The sequence below is a fragment of the Pseudonaja textilis genome, chromosome 3 (assembly GCF_049901715.1).
Source record: "Pseudonaja textilis isolate UNSWEBS1 chromosome 3, rPseTex1.2, whole genome shotgun sequence".
Lineage (NCBI taxonomy): Eukaryota > Metazoa > Chordata > Lepidosauria > Squamata > Elapidae > Pseudonaja > Pseudonaja textilis.
The window spans coordinates 89,328,968-89,349,418 of NC_141992.1; the positions used below are offsets into that span (position 1 = coordinate 89,328,968).

The 20,451-nt window shown below is 41.4% G+C and overlaps 2 protein-coding genes across 2 annotated transcripts in view; both read left to right on the forward strand.

Moving 5' to 3' along the window:
- The window catches only part of KCNT2 (potassium sodium-activated channel subfamily T member 2), a 239,011-nt gene that overhangs the window by 58,522 nt on the left and 160,038 nt on the right, over window positions 1-20,451 (forward strand). The gene's annotated exons all lie outside the window — the stretch shown is intronic.
- Window positions 7,145-8,587, forward strand: LOC148126208 (uncharacterized). Its single transcript, XM_087928703.1, has one exon. It carries the CDS (start codon window positions 7,145-7,147, stop codon window positions 8,585-8,587), a length of 1,443 nt encoding a protein of 480 aa, XP_087784829.1.

The window sequence follows — 20,451 nt, forward strand, 5'->3', positions numbered from 1 at the left end:
CAGATCTGCTGAGATCCTGAGAATCTGATTGTTCTGCAAAACCAGGATGACCAGGATGGAGGATGGAAATGCTCATGGATAACTTCTCCTCCCCTGGGAGGGCTTCGCTGGGGCCCATAGGTATCACCTGAAACATGCTGTAGTTGCACTCCCTTCTGTTTAATAGTTCTGTTGAACTGCCTCTCTGGGGCTGCATGTCTGCACTTCTCTGCCCTCAACTCAGCCTGAATTGCCTTCTTAGGGGCTAGAGCCTTAGCTCTAATTTTAGCAGCCATCTCCCTCTGGACTGGTTGGGTGTGTTGCCTACGTCTTTTTCTCTTATTGGGCTTAAGAGACTGTTCCACTGAGGGGGAAAGCTCTGCCTGTGCCTTATCTTGCTTCATTTGTAGAATAAAGGCTCTTGCGTTGGAAAGAAACTGTTTAGAAATTTTTTTTATTAAGTCCTTTAGGGTATAAAATGAGCCCCTGGCTTACAAAATGGCCGCTCACCTCGTGGTGGAAGGCTTCAATCCAAGATGGCCACTTACTAGGGGAAACAGGCTCCAAGATCGAAGAATCGCTCCTTAGGCTATAAAGAGCCCCGAGCGAAGTCAGCAAAGGAAAAGGCAGCCGCTGGCCACACGATCAGCTGGCTGACACTACTATTGGTTTGCCGATCATTTTTTACGATCGCTCAAACTACAGGCGTGGGGAAGGTCTGCAGACGCTGCCGAACTTGCCTACACAGTGCTCTGGCAACGCTGCTCCCAACATTGCAGGAGAGAGAGCCCTGCTCTCCTGGAAGAGCAGCTGCCCAGATCCCTGGGAGCTGCTTGAAGCGAGGAAAAAAGTACTGAAGATCACTGGTGATTGCTATCTAACAGAACGCTTTCAGAGACACAGCTACTGACTGAAAGGAGCTGAGTCAAAAGCTGCGGGTCTCTCCCGGGGTCTGGTTTTTATATCTTTGTACAGACTCAGCTAAATGACATCATAGGAAGGAGTCAACCCATCCTGGGCTCTCGATGCAGCATGGAGGAGAATAACAAATCATGACAATTGTATTCTAAATATTTTTTTTATTACCTTTTTATTGTAAAATGTCATGGGTACAAGTTAAACAATCTATTTCTTTAAAAAAATATGATTCGTAACTGTTTTAACAAATTGATTTTAAGTGTCTGTGAAATATAATTTAATTATTATGTTGGCTTTTTCTTGACTGATAGTGTGATTTTTATTTTTTGCTGCTTTTCTTTAATATGCAGCTACTGACTATCTCATCAATACTTTATTGAATGTGAATCTAGAAATTTCTATGGCTACCTTCCAGATGGTGTGACTAAATGTATGGGATCAATAATTTGTTATGTTATTAAACGTATATGGACTAATTTTGCTTGTCTCCTTTATTGTTCAGATAGAAATGCTTCTGTATTACTTGTATAAATAAAAGAGATGGTGGTAGACATTATTTTCTCATTGTTAAAATACCCCTGAGATTTTATTAGTAAGTATGGTTTTGCCTCAATCATCAATTAATAAAATTTTGGTTACAATCATTGGCCAGTCCAAAACCAGGACATCCACACAAAGAACATGTTGGCAAGATCTGTATGAAATTCATTGTCTCACTAATTCTCACTATCCAAATTGTTGAAGAGTCCTTTGTAGATTGAATAAACTGTAGCACCAAAATTGGTCAGGGGGGGGGGGGGAGGGAAGGAGGGAGGGAGAAGGAGAGAAGAGAATAAAATAGAGCAGATGTACTTTGACTTGGACTTTTAGACAAAAAAGAAACCATATGGGTTGCACAGATATATTATTAAAAAGCAATTCAACAGAATACGAGTCAAGGTCTCAATCTTTATTGAGATGGATTGAAATCTACTGTATGTCTCCTGTAGAGGTGTTACTAAATTTACCCTCCAAGACATCTATTGGTAAAACCTTAAGGCAAGTCAGTTTCTCCATCAACCATGATATAATTAGTAATAACAAACTGTTTCAAATATGTTATGGCATCCGTTTCATAATGCTTTTTTATTAGAACATGATATAGTCTCTGTGTTGTATAACAATATATTCACCTTTCACTAATGTAATGAACATAAGGGCAATGAACTTCCACTTTATAAATCATAAAGGGAAATAAAGCGCAAAAAAAGCACAGGAGAAACACAATGTGGCAACTTATTTAGTTCCAATGATTGTGCAGAACACTGCAAAATAATCTTATTAATCAGTGGACTGGGCTTCCTGTTTTAGTCTTAATAGTCTATTGAGCAGTTGAATTCAAAGCTGTTGTGTTATAAGGATACAATATTCAACTGACTCAACAACTGAAAAGGCTGTGCTGATAAAGGCTTCTAACTAAATGGATAAAAGCTCTAAATTCATATTTTGGAATAAAGGGTGATATTTACTTTTCTTTGAAAAAAAAAATCAATGAAGAAAAGTACTATGTCACTCAAACTGGTTTCTCATGGATCCATATTTTTACCTTTTCCAGGACAGAAATTTCCAGGACTGGATTCTAGGCAGAGGTAATTTTGTTGGTTAATGATTCTAATGCAGATGGAAAATCAGTATCTGTGCTTGTTTATGGTATATCTAGTATAATTTATACATCAGTTACTCTGTTGAGTGATTTTCTATCCTGTTACACAGTGATAAGATTGAAATTATTCCTGCTGTTGAAGATGAGCAGAATAATTAAATAGTTGAATTGTTTATTACGATTTTAAAAAAAGTATTTCCTCTCAAAAGTTGAGGTTCCTAATGATAAATTTTGTGGTTTTGGTGGACCATTTCCCAGTTGCGCTCATGGTAATTACCCAAGCAATTTTTCTTAGTGATTTGAGCATCTGGTTGCTATTAAAAGTCATCAAAAACAAATGAAAGATTTGTAAGTTATTTTTTTATTTAAGCCACATATTTGGAAGCACATTGTTAAACTCATTAGAAATAACATTTGATGTAAAGAAAATAAAACTACTTTTTGTGATTCCCTCCCACTGTAGGCACTTTCAAGTTCCTATTTATAGATTGCTATAATATCTTTAAAATGATCTGGGGACATTTAAAAAGAGAATTGCAATGTTAAACAATGGATACTTGAATATTGATATATTTGATATAAATATTATGCCTCCATTGTATATACTTATGTGCTCACCTACTGTAAATGTAGTTGGTTGTTTCCAAAGACATAGATGCCATTTTTTTATACAACAAATAAGCACCCTGCTTTTCTTTGGAAGTATTTATAATTTTGATATAGTCTTTGAGGATTTTGGGAACTCAAGTGGTTTGCAGAAGGCACATTAATGCCCTTTAATGAAATAAGTATTCTAATAGAAATCTCCAGTGACAAGAGGATAGATGCTGGGTGGTGTTCTTTTAATGAAAAAAATCTGAGCATAATTTTATGGTTTAAGTAATTATCCTAAATGTTAATTCATGTTAATATTTATGTGTGAATATTTGTCCCAGAAAAGTGTTGCGAAATATCTTATCTTATCTTATCTTATCTTCCTGGCTTTTGAGGCACTAATGAGCATTGATTATCTTATTTAGAAAATTAGATAAGCTGTGTTGAGTTTTTAAGAAAAAAGTACAACTTATAATTATACAATATTTTTATCAGGACTAGCCTAATAAACTTTAAACAAATGTTGTGATATTTTCATCAGTGAAAATAGAAGAAAAATGTGATGATATGATCTTTTTTATGATCAGAACCTTAAGTTTAGAGATGAAAGTAGATTTAAATGGATTTAGGTGAATTTCACATTATATTGAGGATTGTTGGCACAAATATACTAGCTGAATCCCTCCTTAAAAGATATCTAATTGACAGACATGATATTCATTTGTGTTTTGTGTTTACCAGGGAACTGTAGATTAAGTCAAATGTGAAAATTGACCCAAGTAATAATTGAAGATTCTTTAGGATTTGTGAAATATATTAGCTTTGTGAACTATAGCACTTTTAAGAGAAAAAATTACCTATTCCTTTGTTCCATCCAAAATATGGGATTTGACTCTTAACTTGTTTCTAAAAGAAAGGACTATGTTTCTGAACAATTGCTTTGCAGAAAAAAAAAAATGGAAATTCTCTATTTAGAGTTTGTAGTTAACAGGATGGATCCATTCATAATTATCTTATATCCTATAAAGTTAGCAATATTCCTTTCAAATAGTGGGAAGTTGTGAAATCTGTTCTGCAGTGCATCCAGTGCTTTGTTTTTTCTAATATGTAAATAGGAGACTCAATAGAGAAGGAAGACGTGTCTATTTGTCAGTAATGGCAGTGTACAAAATGTCAAAAGTCCTTCTAATCAATCACTAACTGCTTCAGAGGTAGAGAAGTGGTATGAAAACACTTGTGTAATTTCTCCATCTAAACAGTTTGAGAGATCTTGGCTTAGATTTCCTTAGTATTTTTTTCCTCAGAACAGAATTTCTATTTGCTTTTTTTAAAGCTAACAGGTGACAGACACATAAACATTTGAAAAACTTCCCATTCATTTTTGACATTACTTCTCCATCAATGCTATTGAAGCATTTCAAAACATGAAACAGGTAGATTTTTCCTCAACATACAGCATTTTATATGGTTATACTATATGCAACGCTAGTTTGTGCAGCAGTACTTTTCAAGCTGGTATTCTTCTGCAAGTATTAGTCATGTTTAAATTCTAAACTTTCTAAATGAGGATTTAGAAAGTTGATCATGCATACTATTTAATTGTGTAAAAATTATTGGTGTGAATGTATGGATTAAAAGAATGAAAGTGAGATAATTTTTCTCACTGCAATTTTATGTATGGACTGTAACTATTTCTTAATGTGCTTACAGGCTCCACATTTAATAGAGCAACAGTGACTTTACTCAATTAATTATTCCAGAAACTATTGCATGCATTTTGAAATGTTAATGGCAACTGAATGCAATCTGTTTTCCAAAAATGCATTCAAAGAAATATCAAAGGGAAAAAATTATTTTGCTGGGATAGGAGTGATGGTAGAATTACAATTTATCGCCAATTTTCCAATTAATGGAATCTCTAGCCTGTTAAATTCAGGACTAAATAGAGGGCAGCTTCAAGTGTCTTGACATATCCTTAACAAAGCGAACGGTTAATGTGAGCAATAAATATATTAGAATGCTGTGGCATAACACTGCATTATATTGTTATAGTGAAACTATACCATATATATTATATTGTTACTATGATCATATTGTCCTGATATTATAATGAAAAGGCGGATGTTTACGAACACCCACCATCTCTACAATACAGAAATCATATTATTTTTATATCATATTATTATACAGAAATATATTATTTTCCATCATATATATTTTACCTCAGTTTAATTTTGGATTTTTTACAAACAGCAACTTTGATTTCTGGGCTACTGATTATTGGTTTTATTATTTTCCTTTGCCTAATATTTCTTTGAAGCAAGAGATCTCTGGAAAAAACCCATAAATGGCTTGAAAGTGATAAGAATAGAACTGCAGACAAATACATTTTCCACCTGACTGCTTTGCATTGAAGTAGGGAGACACTGGGCCCTGTAAACTAGTGCTTCTCAAATTCTTTCTTTCACTACCCAAAGAGACTTATCAGAAAGTCCTTTTTATGCAACGTAGGTAAAAAATGTTAAGCCAATTTATGTTCTTGTGATTGGGTTATCAGTTTATGTGTTGTTATCCAAACAAAAGCCACTTTTATCCAATTTTGTGTAATTTATTCAAGTTTGGGAAACTCCACATGATTCTCCATAGAGCTGCTGCGAGCATCCAGAGTGGGAGGTGCTCCAGTCTCGGCTCTCACAGGCTGAGCTTGAATTGAGGAATGCTCCTCCCCCATCACGTGATCCATCGTAGCGTTCCCCAGTTTTTAGCCCAGCCTCGTGACAGTCAGGCTGTGTTTTTCTGGGCTCTTGGCCGATTCAGGATTTTCTTCTCTTCCAGGTTGGACCATTTATTTTATTTTATTACTGCGCAGTTTTCCTTGGGGTCTATAGCCTCCCTAGGGGAGCATTCTTTCCCCTCCTGGGGGGGTGATAATCGGGCGGAATTCCAACGCCTTGCGCTGTTGGCCCCCCTCCCCCCTTCAGCAGTCACTTCGTTTCATTTTCCCTCTCTCGCTATTTGCGTTATCGCTTTAATTCCTGCCTCCGATCGGTTGTTCCCCCTCACCGAACTCCACTCTACCAGGGGAGAGCTAACCTCCCCCCTTCTCCTCCCGTAGGCCTCTTTCTATATCGGGAGAGTGATTCCACCGCTGATAGCCTCTCTCCCTCAGCGTCGGCTCGCGGCCGAAATTTTGGTCACCGCCTTGTGGCCGGACGCCATTTTGGCCACTCATCAGGCTGCGTAGACACTCGAACTCACTAAGCAGATCCCCGGGACTGCTTAAAGCCTATTGCTTGCTCCCTCAGTTTTGTTTTTCGAGGGTTTCCTGAGCCACCTCAAGGTCCGTTGGCTTCTGCAGCCTCCTCAGCTGGCGAAGTAGCAGCATTCCAAACCCCCAGTCTTCGTCTGGGGAGGCAGCTGCTGGAGGCCTATCCTTGCCTTTTTTCCTCTAGGCCTCAGGCGTTCCTTTCGGCTAATTGGTCTAACCCTTGTGCCTTGCAACTGCTGCTCCCTCCCTGGGGCAGACTCTTTTTTCCCGCTGGAATATATATATATATATATATATATATATATATATATATATATATATATAAAATAGAAATTAAAAAAATAACAAAAGTAATAGTCTTGAACTATATTCATACATATATATCCGTATATACTACAACATTACAATAATAATATACGAGTTGCAAAACTAGACGAGCCAACCGTCTCTTACTAATTCTAAACAATTTTTTTCCAGCATTTTTTTTCAGACGGCAGATGACAATTCTTCAAGAGGACCTTCTCTGAAGGCCAAGTCCAAAACTCATTATCTGCGCAGACAGGCAAAGGAGACCTCTAAAGCCTCCCAGAAGGATGCCCTCAGACGCCACAAGGCATTGGAGAGGGAAATTGACAGGCGGTCTAGAGAGTCATGCTCAGTGCCTCTGACCCTCCCTCCCGCCACTCCCTCTACCTCTACCCACCCCCCCTCCTCCTCCCTCGCCTGCTCAATCTTCGGGTCCAATGACTAGACAAGTCCCCGAAGCTACCTTCACTCCCACTGCTGCTGGCTTGCACCAAGAGGAACCAGAGGAGGACCCCATGGTCGAAATCCCTGAGAAAATGAGATCCTGGATGGAATTAGCCATCTGCCAGGGAATTGTGCAGGGTCTCCAGCAGATGGTCAGTCCGGCCCCTCGGCCTACGGCCCCTGAAACTCAGTCTCCATCCGTCAGATCTCTCCCCAGATCGGATCTTTCACATGGTCAGGTACTCTCTCAGAGGGACCTCCTTCTTTCTCACGGGGTAGAGGAGGAGGAGCAGGAACAGGAACAAGGGGACCCGATTCAATTCGGGGATGAAGAGGACTTTGAATTGGGGTCCATGATCTATAGCGAACCCCTCTCGGGGGCGGACCCAATGGAGGGGGAGATGTCAGAGGATGAAGGTCTCACCCCTGATCAGCCCGCCTTTGTAGGGTTGTTCAAACCACATCTTTTCAAATCCATTCTTTTCAAGGCCAAAAATATTTCCAGCCTGATCACCCAGCCTCCCTCTGAGTCCCTCCCCACAGCCTCAGGGGGGCCCGATGATTCCATCTTTGGGCAGCCAGTAGTAGAGGCTGAGGTCATCCCTGTCCCACCTATTTTCTCTGATCTGGTCTCCAAACAGCTGGCCTCTGCAGGGGTGCCTCCAGCCCTCTCCAGTCAGGACAAGAGGTTCTTCAACCTTGACCCTGACTTCTCTCTCCTGTTGGACACCCCCACGGTCGACGAGCCCATCGTGGGCTTGGCTTCTTCCTCGATCCAGAGCGATGCATTAGAGGCCCTGAAACCAGAGGACAAGCGAGCCGAGCTGGCCTTACGCCGGGCTCACCAATCTGATGCCTGGGCCATTAGATCAGCCACGGCCGCATCTTTCTTCATCAGATCCTCTATTCGATGGCTCCACCAGCTAAAGCAACGTGTCCCCGCGTCCAACCTTAGGGCACACCAGGACATTGCAAAGCTCACGGCCGTGGCTGAGTTCTCGGCTGATGCCACTTATCAGTCTGTGAAATTCTCTACCAGGGCCATATCATCGCATGTCACAGCTCGCCGCTTGCTCTGGCTCCGCCATTGGCAAGCGGACATTAAGAACAAGGTGAAATTGGCCTCTGCTCCTATTTCGGGAGGCAAATTATTCGGTCCGGCCCTTGATCCCTTGCTGGTCGAGAGTCGTAACAAGCGGAAATACCTCCCCTCTTTTTTTCGGAGGTCCGACTCAAGAGCACCTCTGCCCTTTCGACGAGGTTCCTTTCGTTCCTCCTTCCAGACCTCCTTTCCCTCCAGGTACCAGAGATCTCCCTCCTACCGGCCGCCCCCTTCCCAAGATCGGGCTGACTCCACTGATAGGTCCAGGAGGGGTGGCTCCTATAAAAGACCCTTCCGGGGATCTGGGAGCAGACCCTTTCAGCGCTCCAGATAACTCAATCCATTCCCTTCCCATCGGCGGACGCCTCAAGTATTTCGCCAACCAATGGGAGGCCTCTGCATCTGATGCCTTGGTCAGAAAACCTGTTCGCTTTGGTCTTGCCCTTAAGTTCCAGTCCCCCCCTCCCAACTTTTTTATGACTTCCCCCCTCTCCAGAGACCCTGCCAAGCGTACTCTCATGGAGGCTGCCATCAGTCACCTCCTCGACATAAAGGCTATTCAACCCGTTCCCATTGCTCAATGAGGACAGGGTTTCTATTCTCATCTGTTTGTAGTGCCAAAGCACTCGGTGGGTTGGAGGGCGATCTTAGATTTAAAACAGCTGAATCGCTACTTGTCTCCCCGCAAATTTAAAATGCACACATTACAATCCATTCTTTTGGGTACCAGACGAGGGGACTGGCTCACTTCAATTGACCTCTCAGAGGTGTACTTGCACATCGCAATTCGGCCCTCTCACTACAAGTTCCTGTGTTTCTCCTATAACAAACAACACTTCCAGTACATCGCACTTCCCTTTGGACTATCCTCAGCCCCCAGAGCCTTCACTAAGGTCCTGGCTGCCCTGGCAGCCCACCTTAGGAACCTCCCAGTCCGTCTCCACTGCTATCTGGATGACATCCTCATCCTGTCCGCTTCCAAAACTCAAGCAGAAAGAAACACCAGAATCACTCTCTCCGCCCTCCAGGACCACGGGTTCCTGATAAACTGGAAAAAAAGTCACCTTTCCCCCTCTACCTGGCTAACCCATTTGGGGGTGGTGATTGACACTGTTCAAGAGTTGGTTTTCCTGTCCCCGGAAAGACTCCTTAGCATTCAAAAATCCGTTCATCTAATTAGACGTTCAAAAAAGGTTACTTTGTTAGACTTGTCAAAGTTATTAGGCAAAATGGTTTCATGCATCTCTATTGTTCCCTGGGCCCGTTTTCATACCAGATCCCTTCAATGGTTCCTGCTTCCATACCAGCGACCAGGAAGGAGCAACTCAAGGCTCATGGTCAGGGTTCCTCCAAGAGTCCTCACGTCCCTCCTCTGGTGGACCAGACTGGCCATCAACAAGGGTCACTACTTCAAGGAGCCCAACAGGCTGACCCTCACTACAGATGCAAGCCTGTTCGGATGGGGCGCACATATCCATTCTCTCTCGTCCCAGGGCAGTTGGTCGATAACAGAATGACTCTGCAGCATAAATTGGTTGGAGCTCCATGCCGTTTACCTGGCATTTCGCAGTTTCCTCCCTCAGGTACGTGGGTGGCACGTCCTGGTCCTCACAGACAACGTGACAGCCAAGGCCCATATCAACAGACGGGGGCACCCAATCGTTTCAGCTCATGAGGGAGGCTGAACACCTTTGTCGCTGGGCGGAAGCAAATCTCATTTCCATCAAAGCAGACCATATCTCGGGGGAGCTAAACATCCGAGCGGATTGGCTCAGCAGGGCCACATTAGATCAGGCAGAGTGGCGCCTCCCCTTTCTCTATTCAGGGAGGTGGCCTCAATCTTCGGTCTTCCAAAAGTGGACCTTTTTGCATCCCCCCTCAATGCCCAGCTCCCAAGGTTCTTCTCCAGGTACCCCTCCCATGGGGATGGAGAACCACAATGCCCTGCGTTGTCCCTGGCCCCCAGGGCTTCTTTATGCCTTTCCCCCTCTGGCCCTCATTCCCAGGGTCATCCACAAGCTAATCCTGGAGTAGGCGGAACTCCTTCTGGTTGCCCCTTATTGGCCCAGACGTCCGTGGTTTGCGGACCTCCACAACCTTTCAGTGGCTCCCCCCTGGAGGATCCCCCCCGACAAGATTTCTCTGTGTCAGGGTCCACTTCTACACCCTGAACCTCAATGGCTCCAATTAGCTGTCTGGAGGTTGAGCGGGACCGCTTAAAGAGGGAGAAATGTTCCAGCCAGGTCATAGACACCATTCTGGCGGCCAGACGGCCCTCAACCACCTGAATATACAACACCATGTGGGTCGCCTTCCGTAATTGGTCCCACAAATTCCAAATCAACCCCCTCTCTCCCTCCGTTGCGCAAGTCCTGGATTTCCTCCAGGAGGGCCTTAACAAAGGTTTGTCCCCTAACACCTTGAAACGGCAGGTTGCGGCCCTTGCAACCATTATCTCTATCAGTAACGAGGGTCCCTTCTCCCATCACCCCCGTATCCGGGCATTTCTCAAGGGAGCTACCAACCTACGCCCCCCAGCTGTTCACCGTTACCCAACCTGGGACCTCAATAAGGTTCTCGTTTAACTCACCAAGCCCCCCTCTGAACCCATTAGGGAGGCCTCCCTCCAATTTCTGACGTTCAAGGTTGTGTTTCTTGTTGCTATCACATCTGCCCGCCGGATCTCGGAGATAGCAGCTCTGTCTATCAGAAAAGATCTATGCATGTTCCGTTCCGATCAGGTCGTTTTCCGGCCCAACCCCACCTTCTTACCCAAGATTAACTCGGCATTCCACAGAGCGCAGGAGCTCATCCTCCCAAACTTTTGCCCCAGACCTTCTCAGGAAAGGGAGAGACAGTGGCACGCCCTTGATGTGAGGCGCGCCCTGCGGATCTACACCAAGCGCACCCAGCCCTTCCGGAAGTCGGAGGCATTATTCCTGTCGTTCCAACCCAAGTCACTCGGTCACAAGGTATCACCTGCCACTATTGGATCAGGGCCGCTATATCGAGATCATACCAACCACAGGCCCTACCTATCCCCTCTGGCATAACTGCACACTCCACCAGGAGCGTGGCTACCTCGGCCGCCTGGGCCACGCAAGCATCAATAATCGACATATGCCGGGCTGCCACCTGGGCATCCCCGTCCCCCTTCATCAGGCATTACAAAATCGATGTTTTTGCCTCGGAAGAGGCCTCTTTTGGTAGACGGGTCCTACAACGGGTCCTTGAGGATCCAGAGGAGATTCCGAACCAGACGGGGTCCCTCCCGTAGGACTTGCCAAGCTTTGGTATGTCCCACTCTGGATGCTCGCAGCAGCTCTATGGAGAAAGGATGTTGGTTCTTACCTGATACACTTCTTCTCGTAGGGCTGCGTAGAACATCCAGCCCCACCCTATTGTCACCGTCTGGTGGGGAATCTTGTTTCAGCCAACGGACTAGTTATTAGTTAGGATGAGAACAAGTCCTTTTCCTTCTCGTCTTCGCAAAACTGGGGAACGCTATGATGGACCACGTGATGGGGGAGGAGCGTTCCTCAATTCAAGCTCAGCCTGTGAGAGCTGAGACTGGAGCACCTCCCACTTTGGATGCTCTACGCAGCTCTACGAGCAGAAGCGTATCAGGTAAGAACCAACGCCCCTTCAGAACACATTCCATAAGAAATCTATTACATAAGCTTTATCTTCTAGAGAACTCTTTCTACAGTTTAAAGTACTTTGATTTTAGGATGTTCAGAACTTATCATCTGTTCTTTCATTGTTTGCCCCACCTGACAGTTCTCTTGAAACCTTCTACTAAAGTCAGATCAAAGGAACTATCCTGATAATCTAACCTTGCTACAGGAAGATAATTTATCATAAATCTGAAAGAATACCCAATGATTATTTAACATAGACAAAATAAACAATTTCAAGCACTCCAGAAAACAAGTTTATTTTTTTATTATCACAAAACTTTATCAAACATTAAAAAGATATATACAAAATGCAAAACATTTCGTTAAAAACAAAAAACAAGTTTAAAGAAGACACATTTGTGTGTGATATATTTAATGAAAAAACCTGCATTCATAGAGTTGAAAGGAACTTCAAAGTTAATCTATTATTGTTTAATACTTGTGCTGTTCAACTTCTGTTTAAAAGCAGTATCTAAGGATAATCTACCATCTTCTAAGACAAATAGTTCTACTTTTAAACACATAATGGATATTTCTTTTTCTTATAACTTGTTCTTTTGTTAAATCCCAATTTTGAAGTAATGGCACACAATATTTTCCATTAATTGTGACATTTCCTTAAATCTTCTGTGACCCTTTACATCTCTTTTCCAGGCTAAATATATCCAGTTTCTTCAATGTTTTCTAAGAATGTATAGTCACTTGTCTATTCACCGTGTTTGTCACTTTCACTTTTTCAATAATGTCTTAAACCCTCAGTCCTTTCGGAGGGGATCCTTTTAGCCCTTTTATCAGGGACCATTCTCAACCAGATACCAGATACCCCCATCTTTCCGACCAGGGCAGCAGCCAGAGAGGTCCGACTTTGGGGGTAGGAACCGAAGGGGTGGCCAATCCAAGAGATTCTTTCGAGGAGCAGGAAATAGATCTTTCCAGTGTCCAATATAACTCCACAGACCCAACTCCCATTGGCAGCCGCCTTAAATTATTCGCGGACCAATGGGACTCCTCAACTTCTGATTCCTGGGTCAGAGACACAATCAGTTTCAGTCTTGCGCTGAAGTTTCAATCCACTCCCCCAGACTTCTCTATGTCGTGTCCTCTTTTCAGAGATCTGGTTAAATGAAATCTTATGGAAACAGCTATCCAACACCTACTGGTCATACAAGCCATCCAACCAGTAGCTACCAACCAACGAGGGCGAGGTTTCTATTCACATCTTTTTGTTGTTCTCAAAAGTTCGGGAGCCTGGAGAGCAATCTTAGATTTGAAACATCTTAACTGATTCTTAGTATATCGCAAGTTTAAAATGCACACCCTCCAATCCATCTTACTCAGCATCAGAAAACGTGACATTCTTATGTCCATAGATCTGACGGAGGCATGCATACATATTCCTATTTGGCCTTCCCACTATAAATTTTTATGATTCTGTTATAATAACCACCATTTTGAATATGTGGCTCTTCCTTTCGGACTAACATCTGCCCCCAGGACCTTGACAAAGGTTCTCAAAGCTCTTGCTGCTCATCTCCGAGGTGTCCCTGTATGACTCCATTGTTACCTAGATGATATATTAATTTTGTCATCTTCCGTTCATCAAGCAGTCAGACCGCATTACAATCCCTAAAACTACACGGGTTCTCAATCAATTGGAAAAAGAATCAATTAACACCACAGACTCGATTAATCCATCTGGGGGCAGCCATAGATATGGGGGAAGGCAAAGTTTTCCTGTCACCAGATAGACAAAACAGCATCCATCAATTAGTTAAGGAGATCAGGGTTCAAAAAAAGGTACCCCTAACTGAACTATCAAAATTGTTAGGCAAGATGATCTCATGTATATCTATTATTCCTTGGGCCTGGCTCCACACTAGATCCTTCCAGTGGTTCTTGCTCCCGTACCAGCGATCCGGCCGAAGCAACTCCAAATACAACATCAAGGTAACATCAAAGGTCTTCATATCTCTCAACTGGTGGACCAGACCAGTCATAAACAGAGGTTGTCTCTTCAAAGAGCCCCACAGACTTACTATCACGACCAATGCCAGCCTGTTTGGATGGGGAGCTCACCTTCAATCTCTCACAGTCCAAGGCCTCTGGTCTTCCATAGAACAGTCACGCAGCATAAACTGGCTGGAGCTTCGAGCAGTACACCTGGCTCTCCACAGCTTCCTTCCACAGGTACGCAATCAACACATACTGATATTGACCGACAACATAACAGCAAAAACTCACATAAACAAATGGGGGCACATACCTCATGCAGGAAGCAGAGCGCTTGTGTCGTTGGGCGGAGAGCAACCTGCTTTCCATCAAAGCAGAGCATATTTCAGGACTGTCAAATACACAGGCAGACTGGCTAAGCAAGGCCATGATCGATCAGAGTGGCACCTCCATCCGACCCTGTTTCAAGAGGCAGTCAGGACATTCGGACAGCCGGTGGTAGACCTGTTCACTTCCCCCCTCAATGCTCAGCTCCTGAGATTCTTTTCCAAGTACACCTCGCAAGGAGTGGAGAACTTCAATGCGTTCTGCTGCCGTTGGCCCCTGGGACTTCTGTACATATTCCCGCCACTTCCACTGATCTCCAAGGTCATCCAGAAGCTGCTAGACGAGAGGGTGGAGCTGCTTCTAGTAGCTCCTTATTGGCCCAGACAGCTGTGATTTGCAGACCTCCACAGTCTATCCGTATCAACACCTTGAGAATTCCGCCAGACAGGGTCTTGCTAACCCAGGGACCCCTTCAACATCCAGACCCTCAATGGTTGCACCTGACCATCTGGAGGTTGAACAGAGTCTTCTGAAGAGCAAAAATTTTTGCAACAGAATTATCACCACCATCCAAGCCGCCAGATGCCCCTCAACAACTTGCATTTACAATGCCACTTGGTCCAGTTTCTGTAAATGGTGTATCAAGTCTCGAATTGATCCCATCTCTCCATCTGTGGCTCAAATCCTAGAGTTCTTACAAGAGGGGCTTGACAAGGGATTATCACCTAATACATTGAAAAGACAGGTGGCAGCCTTGGTGTCAGTTGTCACTTGTGAAGGTCTACTATCTCTTTCCCATCACCCACGCTTACGAAGTTTCCTTCAAGGAGCCACAAATTTATGCCCGCCAGCAGTTCACCGTTATCCCACGTGGAACCTTAACAAGGTCCTTTTTGCACTCACTAAGTGCCCTTTCAAACCCTTGAAATCGTCAAGTCTCCAATTTCTGACGTATAAAGTAGTTTTCCTCATGGCAATCACTTCCACTCATCATATTTCGGAACTTGCAGCTTTGTCGATCAGACAAGATCTTTGCGTCTTCCATTCTGACCGGGTGGTCCTTCATCTTGATCCTACGTTTATACCCAAAATTAATTCGGCTTTTCACAGGGCATAAGAGCTGGTACTTCCTAATTTTTGTCCCAGGCCATCCCAAGAGTTGGAACTACAATGGCATCGGCTTGATGTGAGGCGAGCATTGCGAATATATATTCACCGCACTGCAACTTTCAGAAAAACGGAAACTTTATTTGTGTCATTTCAGCCCAACACTCAGGGATGCAAGTTCTCATCTTCCACAATAGGCTGTTGGCTACAGGCTGCGATAGCGAAAACATATCAGACTCAATCACTATAGCTGCCCAGGGGCATAACAACTCATTCAACAAGGAGCGCCGCAACATTGGCAGTGTGGGCCACACAGGCACCAATAACTGAAATTTGTCGAGCTGCAACCTGGGCCTCTCCATCACCCTTCATTAGGCATTATAAAATAGATGTGTTTGCATCCACTGAGGTCTCCTTTGGCATAAGAGTTCTGCAATGGGTCCAAAGGGACCAGGAGGGGATTCCAAACCAGACGGAGTCCCTCCCGTAGGACAGGCCACCACTAGATGCTCTGAACAGCTCATGGGAGAAAGGGCATTGGTACTTACTTGACACGCCCATTCTCTTTGAACTGTGAAGAGCATCCATCCCCACCCATTTTCCGTCTGGTGTGGTCCTGTTTCAGCCAACGTATTGTTAGGGCATTGAGGGCGAGAGTGTTTATTTCTCTTGCCTTCGCCAAAACTGGGGAACGCTGGGGAGGAGACCCATGGAGGAGGAGCATTCCACAAATTAAGCCCAGCCTAGACATGCAGAGACTGAAGCACCTCCCCACTACTGGATGCTCTTCACAGCTCAAAGAGAATGGGCGTGTGAGGTAAGTACCAACGCCCTTTTTCTGTAAAGACATTCTTGGAATCAAATAACCCTGTCTCAGAATATAAACTAATCTGGAAATAATATTAAGAAACTCTTTGTGATTTAATGAATAGCATCTTGTTTTGGAAACAAGCTTGGTACTCAAGAGTGATGGAGACGATAGCAATAGCACTTAGACTTATATATCACTTCACAATGCTTTACAGCTGTCTCTTAAGAGTCAGCATGTTGCCCCCAATAATCTGGGTCTTCATTTTATCGACCTCACAAGCTGAGTCAACCTAGAGCCGGTGAGACTCGAACTGCCAAACTGCTGGCAGTCAGCAGAAGTTGCCTGCAGTACTGCATTCTAACCTCTGCGTGATCATGGTATGATAAGGAATCATTCTTGGTAATCATCATGAAAAATCATGTTGCTGTGATATGGCTAGTCAGTCCTAGTGTGTGGATGAGGTATTTGGTTCTATTGTACTTGTAATTTTAGGCTCTAACAGCAAACCCCTGTGTATTTAGAAGTATGCATTAATGGTTCAGTTTGGATTAGTTTAAGACTAAATATGTCCAATTAAGATTACTGTTGCATTTTGGAAGAATTTCATGGTAAGCTGTCCATCTGCTCAGTACATACTACAACTCATGTAAAAAAGGGTAGGAAAGAAACTGAGTCTGAGATCTAAGCCTCTTCAGATGCATAGTTGCAAAAATCATGCTAACAAGTTGTATTCTTAAATAAACACTTTAATGAATAGATTTATAAAGATGAATTTTAACACTAGTCTTGTGTTGTGAAATGTTCTGATCTGCTGACTGTGAATCTCAGTTTTAATAGCAGGTTAGGTTAATTGATGAGTGAAGCGTTGACAGGCTTGTATTTTTTTTTGAACAGCTTTACATCACTTTTGAAGCCTTTGAATTTAGGGTTGAAAGTTTTATCTATAATTTACTCACTGCTTTCATTCTGAATTTGGTTGCTGTCCAATTATTCTGAGCTTTTAGCATGACTCTTTCATACAAAATTAATAATTCTAAATATGACAAATTTTATTGAAGTCTTCTTCAAAAAGAGACATAGTTTTTATCAATTTCTTTTTATATTTTAGTTTGATTTTTCCATAACTAAGCTAAATTGCTAAAAGAAGTATTTTTATAATAGTTTGGTAAATCAAATAAGCTTTTCTTGCATTTGAGAGTAAAGTCCCAAAACAATTCAGAAGATAGTAAGCTCCAACCCTAACTTCACACAATCAGCTCCATATATTTTGAACAGCTAAGCGTGAGATAACTTGGATACATACAAATATTGGATTCGTATATGAAATTGTGGATGGACCAAAATGCTGCTGCTATGAGGACGATGATGGTTGCATGTTGCTGTTCTTACAGTTTCAAGTAAAATCAAAGCTCTTATTTATAGCAATAGCACTTATACTTATAAACTTCTTCCCAGTGCTTTACAGCCCTCCTTAAGCGATTTACAGAATCAGCATATTTTCCTCAACAATCTGGGTCCTCATTTTACCAACCTCGAAAAGATGGAAGGCTGAGTTAACTTTGAGCCGATGAGATTTGAACTGCCAAATTGCAGTTGCATTTGTATGTTTTTTTTAACAAATTTTATTAATTTCAAAGAGAATACACAGACAAACAAAACATAAGACATAAGAACATAGAACATCTTTTCAAAAAACTGCTTAACAAAACAAATAAGACATCTCATTTAAGTACAACATAGTTCTAAATTATCACATTTCCACACACAATTTAATATGCATCTTATATATTCAACTTCATATCTTATTACTGTTTTCCAACTTCTCACTGTTTCTTCCTTTATTTCTGTTCAATTTTATTCATTAAACTTATACTTTCATGTATTTCATATTACTATATTTCATATTATTAGTATTTCATATGATCTTATCCAACATCATTACTCCTCAATAAACAAACATAAACTAACAAAACACATAACATAAAAACATAAAACTTCTTTTTAGAAAGCGGCTTAACCCCGGGTTATAACTTTTTGTACAGACATAAATCAAATTCATGCTCACCTTATATACTATTTCATATCTTATTTAAAATTCTATATTTTCCATATATCTTCTCTCTTCTTTTCACTCTCTTAATTCTATTTTATTTATTTAATCTCAATTTAAATCATTATACTTATATCTTTTGTCCGTTCTTTTTCAATTATCCATTTATCTTTCTCTTTAACACAAACTTTTTCCTGTAGTGACTGGTTGAAGTATGACACCTTTCTATTTTCCCCCCAAATTTAACACTTAAAATAATACATAGTTTCTATTCTGATTCTGCTTAGTACATTCTACATAACATTTTAAATTATAAAACATAATGATCTTATAGTATATTAAAAATAATGTTCCATAACAAATTAGTTAATTAAACTAATTACACATTAATTACACATTCCCTACAGTATTCTATTAACACATATTTCAAATACAAATACTAAAATACAATCTTGTGTACTTTTGCAGAATCTCTTTTTAGATTATGTTTTACCCTTATCTCTGAAAAAAAATTGTTTATTAACATCTTGTTTTAAGCCTTTATAACTTCCCTTCACTTTTTCCCTTCCTTCCTTGTCAAATCTAACCTTTTTACCCCCCACCCCCCCAATCTCCAGCTTTTTAGTCTCCCCTCTCTGTTGTATTCCTCTTTTCTGTTGCTTTCTATCATTATATCGATTTTTCACCTTACTTTTCCCTTTCTTGGTTGTTTTTTTTAGAACTTAAATTCTTCATTTTCTTCTCCTTTTTACCCTTTTTTAAAATCATATGTCCATTAAAGATGGCTTCTTCTTCATTATCCCAGCCTTTTTCTTGTTGCATTTCCTGATAAGTAGAAATCGGCATTTCTAAAAAGCAAAGGATAGATCCAAAAGAACCCTTGCCTTCTTCTTCCTCTTCTCTTAATTTTTCAAATTGCATTTTCAGTTCTTCAACAGATACCATTGTGAAAGAATTTTTTTTTAAACAATCCAAATGTTTTCTTAGTCTTTCAAAAGATAGTTAAGGTCCCAAAGTCATCAAGCAATCAAAATCAGCGCAATCAGCACAGTCTGTTTCACTTTCTTCTACTTTCTCTTCCTGGGGTAGAATTCAATTACACAATTCCAAGGTATTTTTTGGAAGTTGCATTTGTATGTTATAAACAGATAACATACCAGTGCTTCTCCTTGAAACTGTTCCAATACACTTGTATTCATAGTATAGTCTCTCCCAATTTACAGTTGTATTTTTTTAAAAAATTATAATTGTTTTAACAGGTTTAAACAGAAACCTATTAGTAGAAAAAAAAATACAAAAAAGAGGAAAGAAATACATGAAAAACAACACAACAAAGAGTGGAAAAGCAGGAAACTATTAATATATGTCATATATCATGGGTGTCAAACTCGATTTCATTGAGGGCCGCATCAGGGTTGTGTTTGACCTCGGAGAGACCGGGGTGTGTGGCCAGGGTGAACGTGGCCAGCTTGACATCACTCATGTTGGGAGTGCCTGTGGTGGCCCAGGCAGGGTTGGGGGGGTCCATTGTCTCCAGTGGAGGAAGGTGAGACCAGGGAGAGTGCCAAACGACAGCCTCCTGTAGCCCACTGCCAGTGAAATGGAGCTCGCGGGATCCGGCCCCTGGACCTTGAGTTTGACACCCCTATCATATATTAATCATGTGTCAAATGGAAACTAATAATGATTATCATACATTACGAAGTATCATAAAACCTATGTCACAAAAAATCATCTTTAGTCATTTTTTCATTAAAAGATAAAATTGCTTTTTCAAAAAGTCATACTTCTTGTGAATTTAATTCTTATTATCAAGAGTATTACTACGTTTCCAATTTCTTAAAGTAGTTTTCTTAAGTTATATCTCAAGACTGATACAACTATAACTTCTCAAAAATAATCAGTTTTCAAGTTTGGGGACATAATTTAATATTAACATATTTAACACTGAAAAAAATCCCCAAAATGTATTTATGTACATTAAAATATTATTCCAAAAGGGTAGTAGTGATTCATAATGACCCCTCAAAATTTTTACATTACTAACAGAGAAAATCAGACATCCATCCTTTCAAATCATTTTTAGTGATCAATAAACTTAAAATACAATCTTTTCATGAACCAGTTTTAGTTTCAAATTCACTGACTCGTTTTAGCATTTTAAAGATTTGCAGCTAGTGATGTTCTTTAATTGGCTGTTCCAGCTCTTTAATCCATGAACCACAAATACTCTTAATGTCAACCTTAACATTTTTTTTTTCATTTTTAGTTTT

Coding starts and splice junctions, on each gene's coding strand:
- LOC148126208 (XM_087928703.1), top strand. CDS start 7,145: ATGACTAGACAAGTCCCCGAAGCTACCTTCACTCCCACTGCTGCTGGC.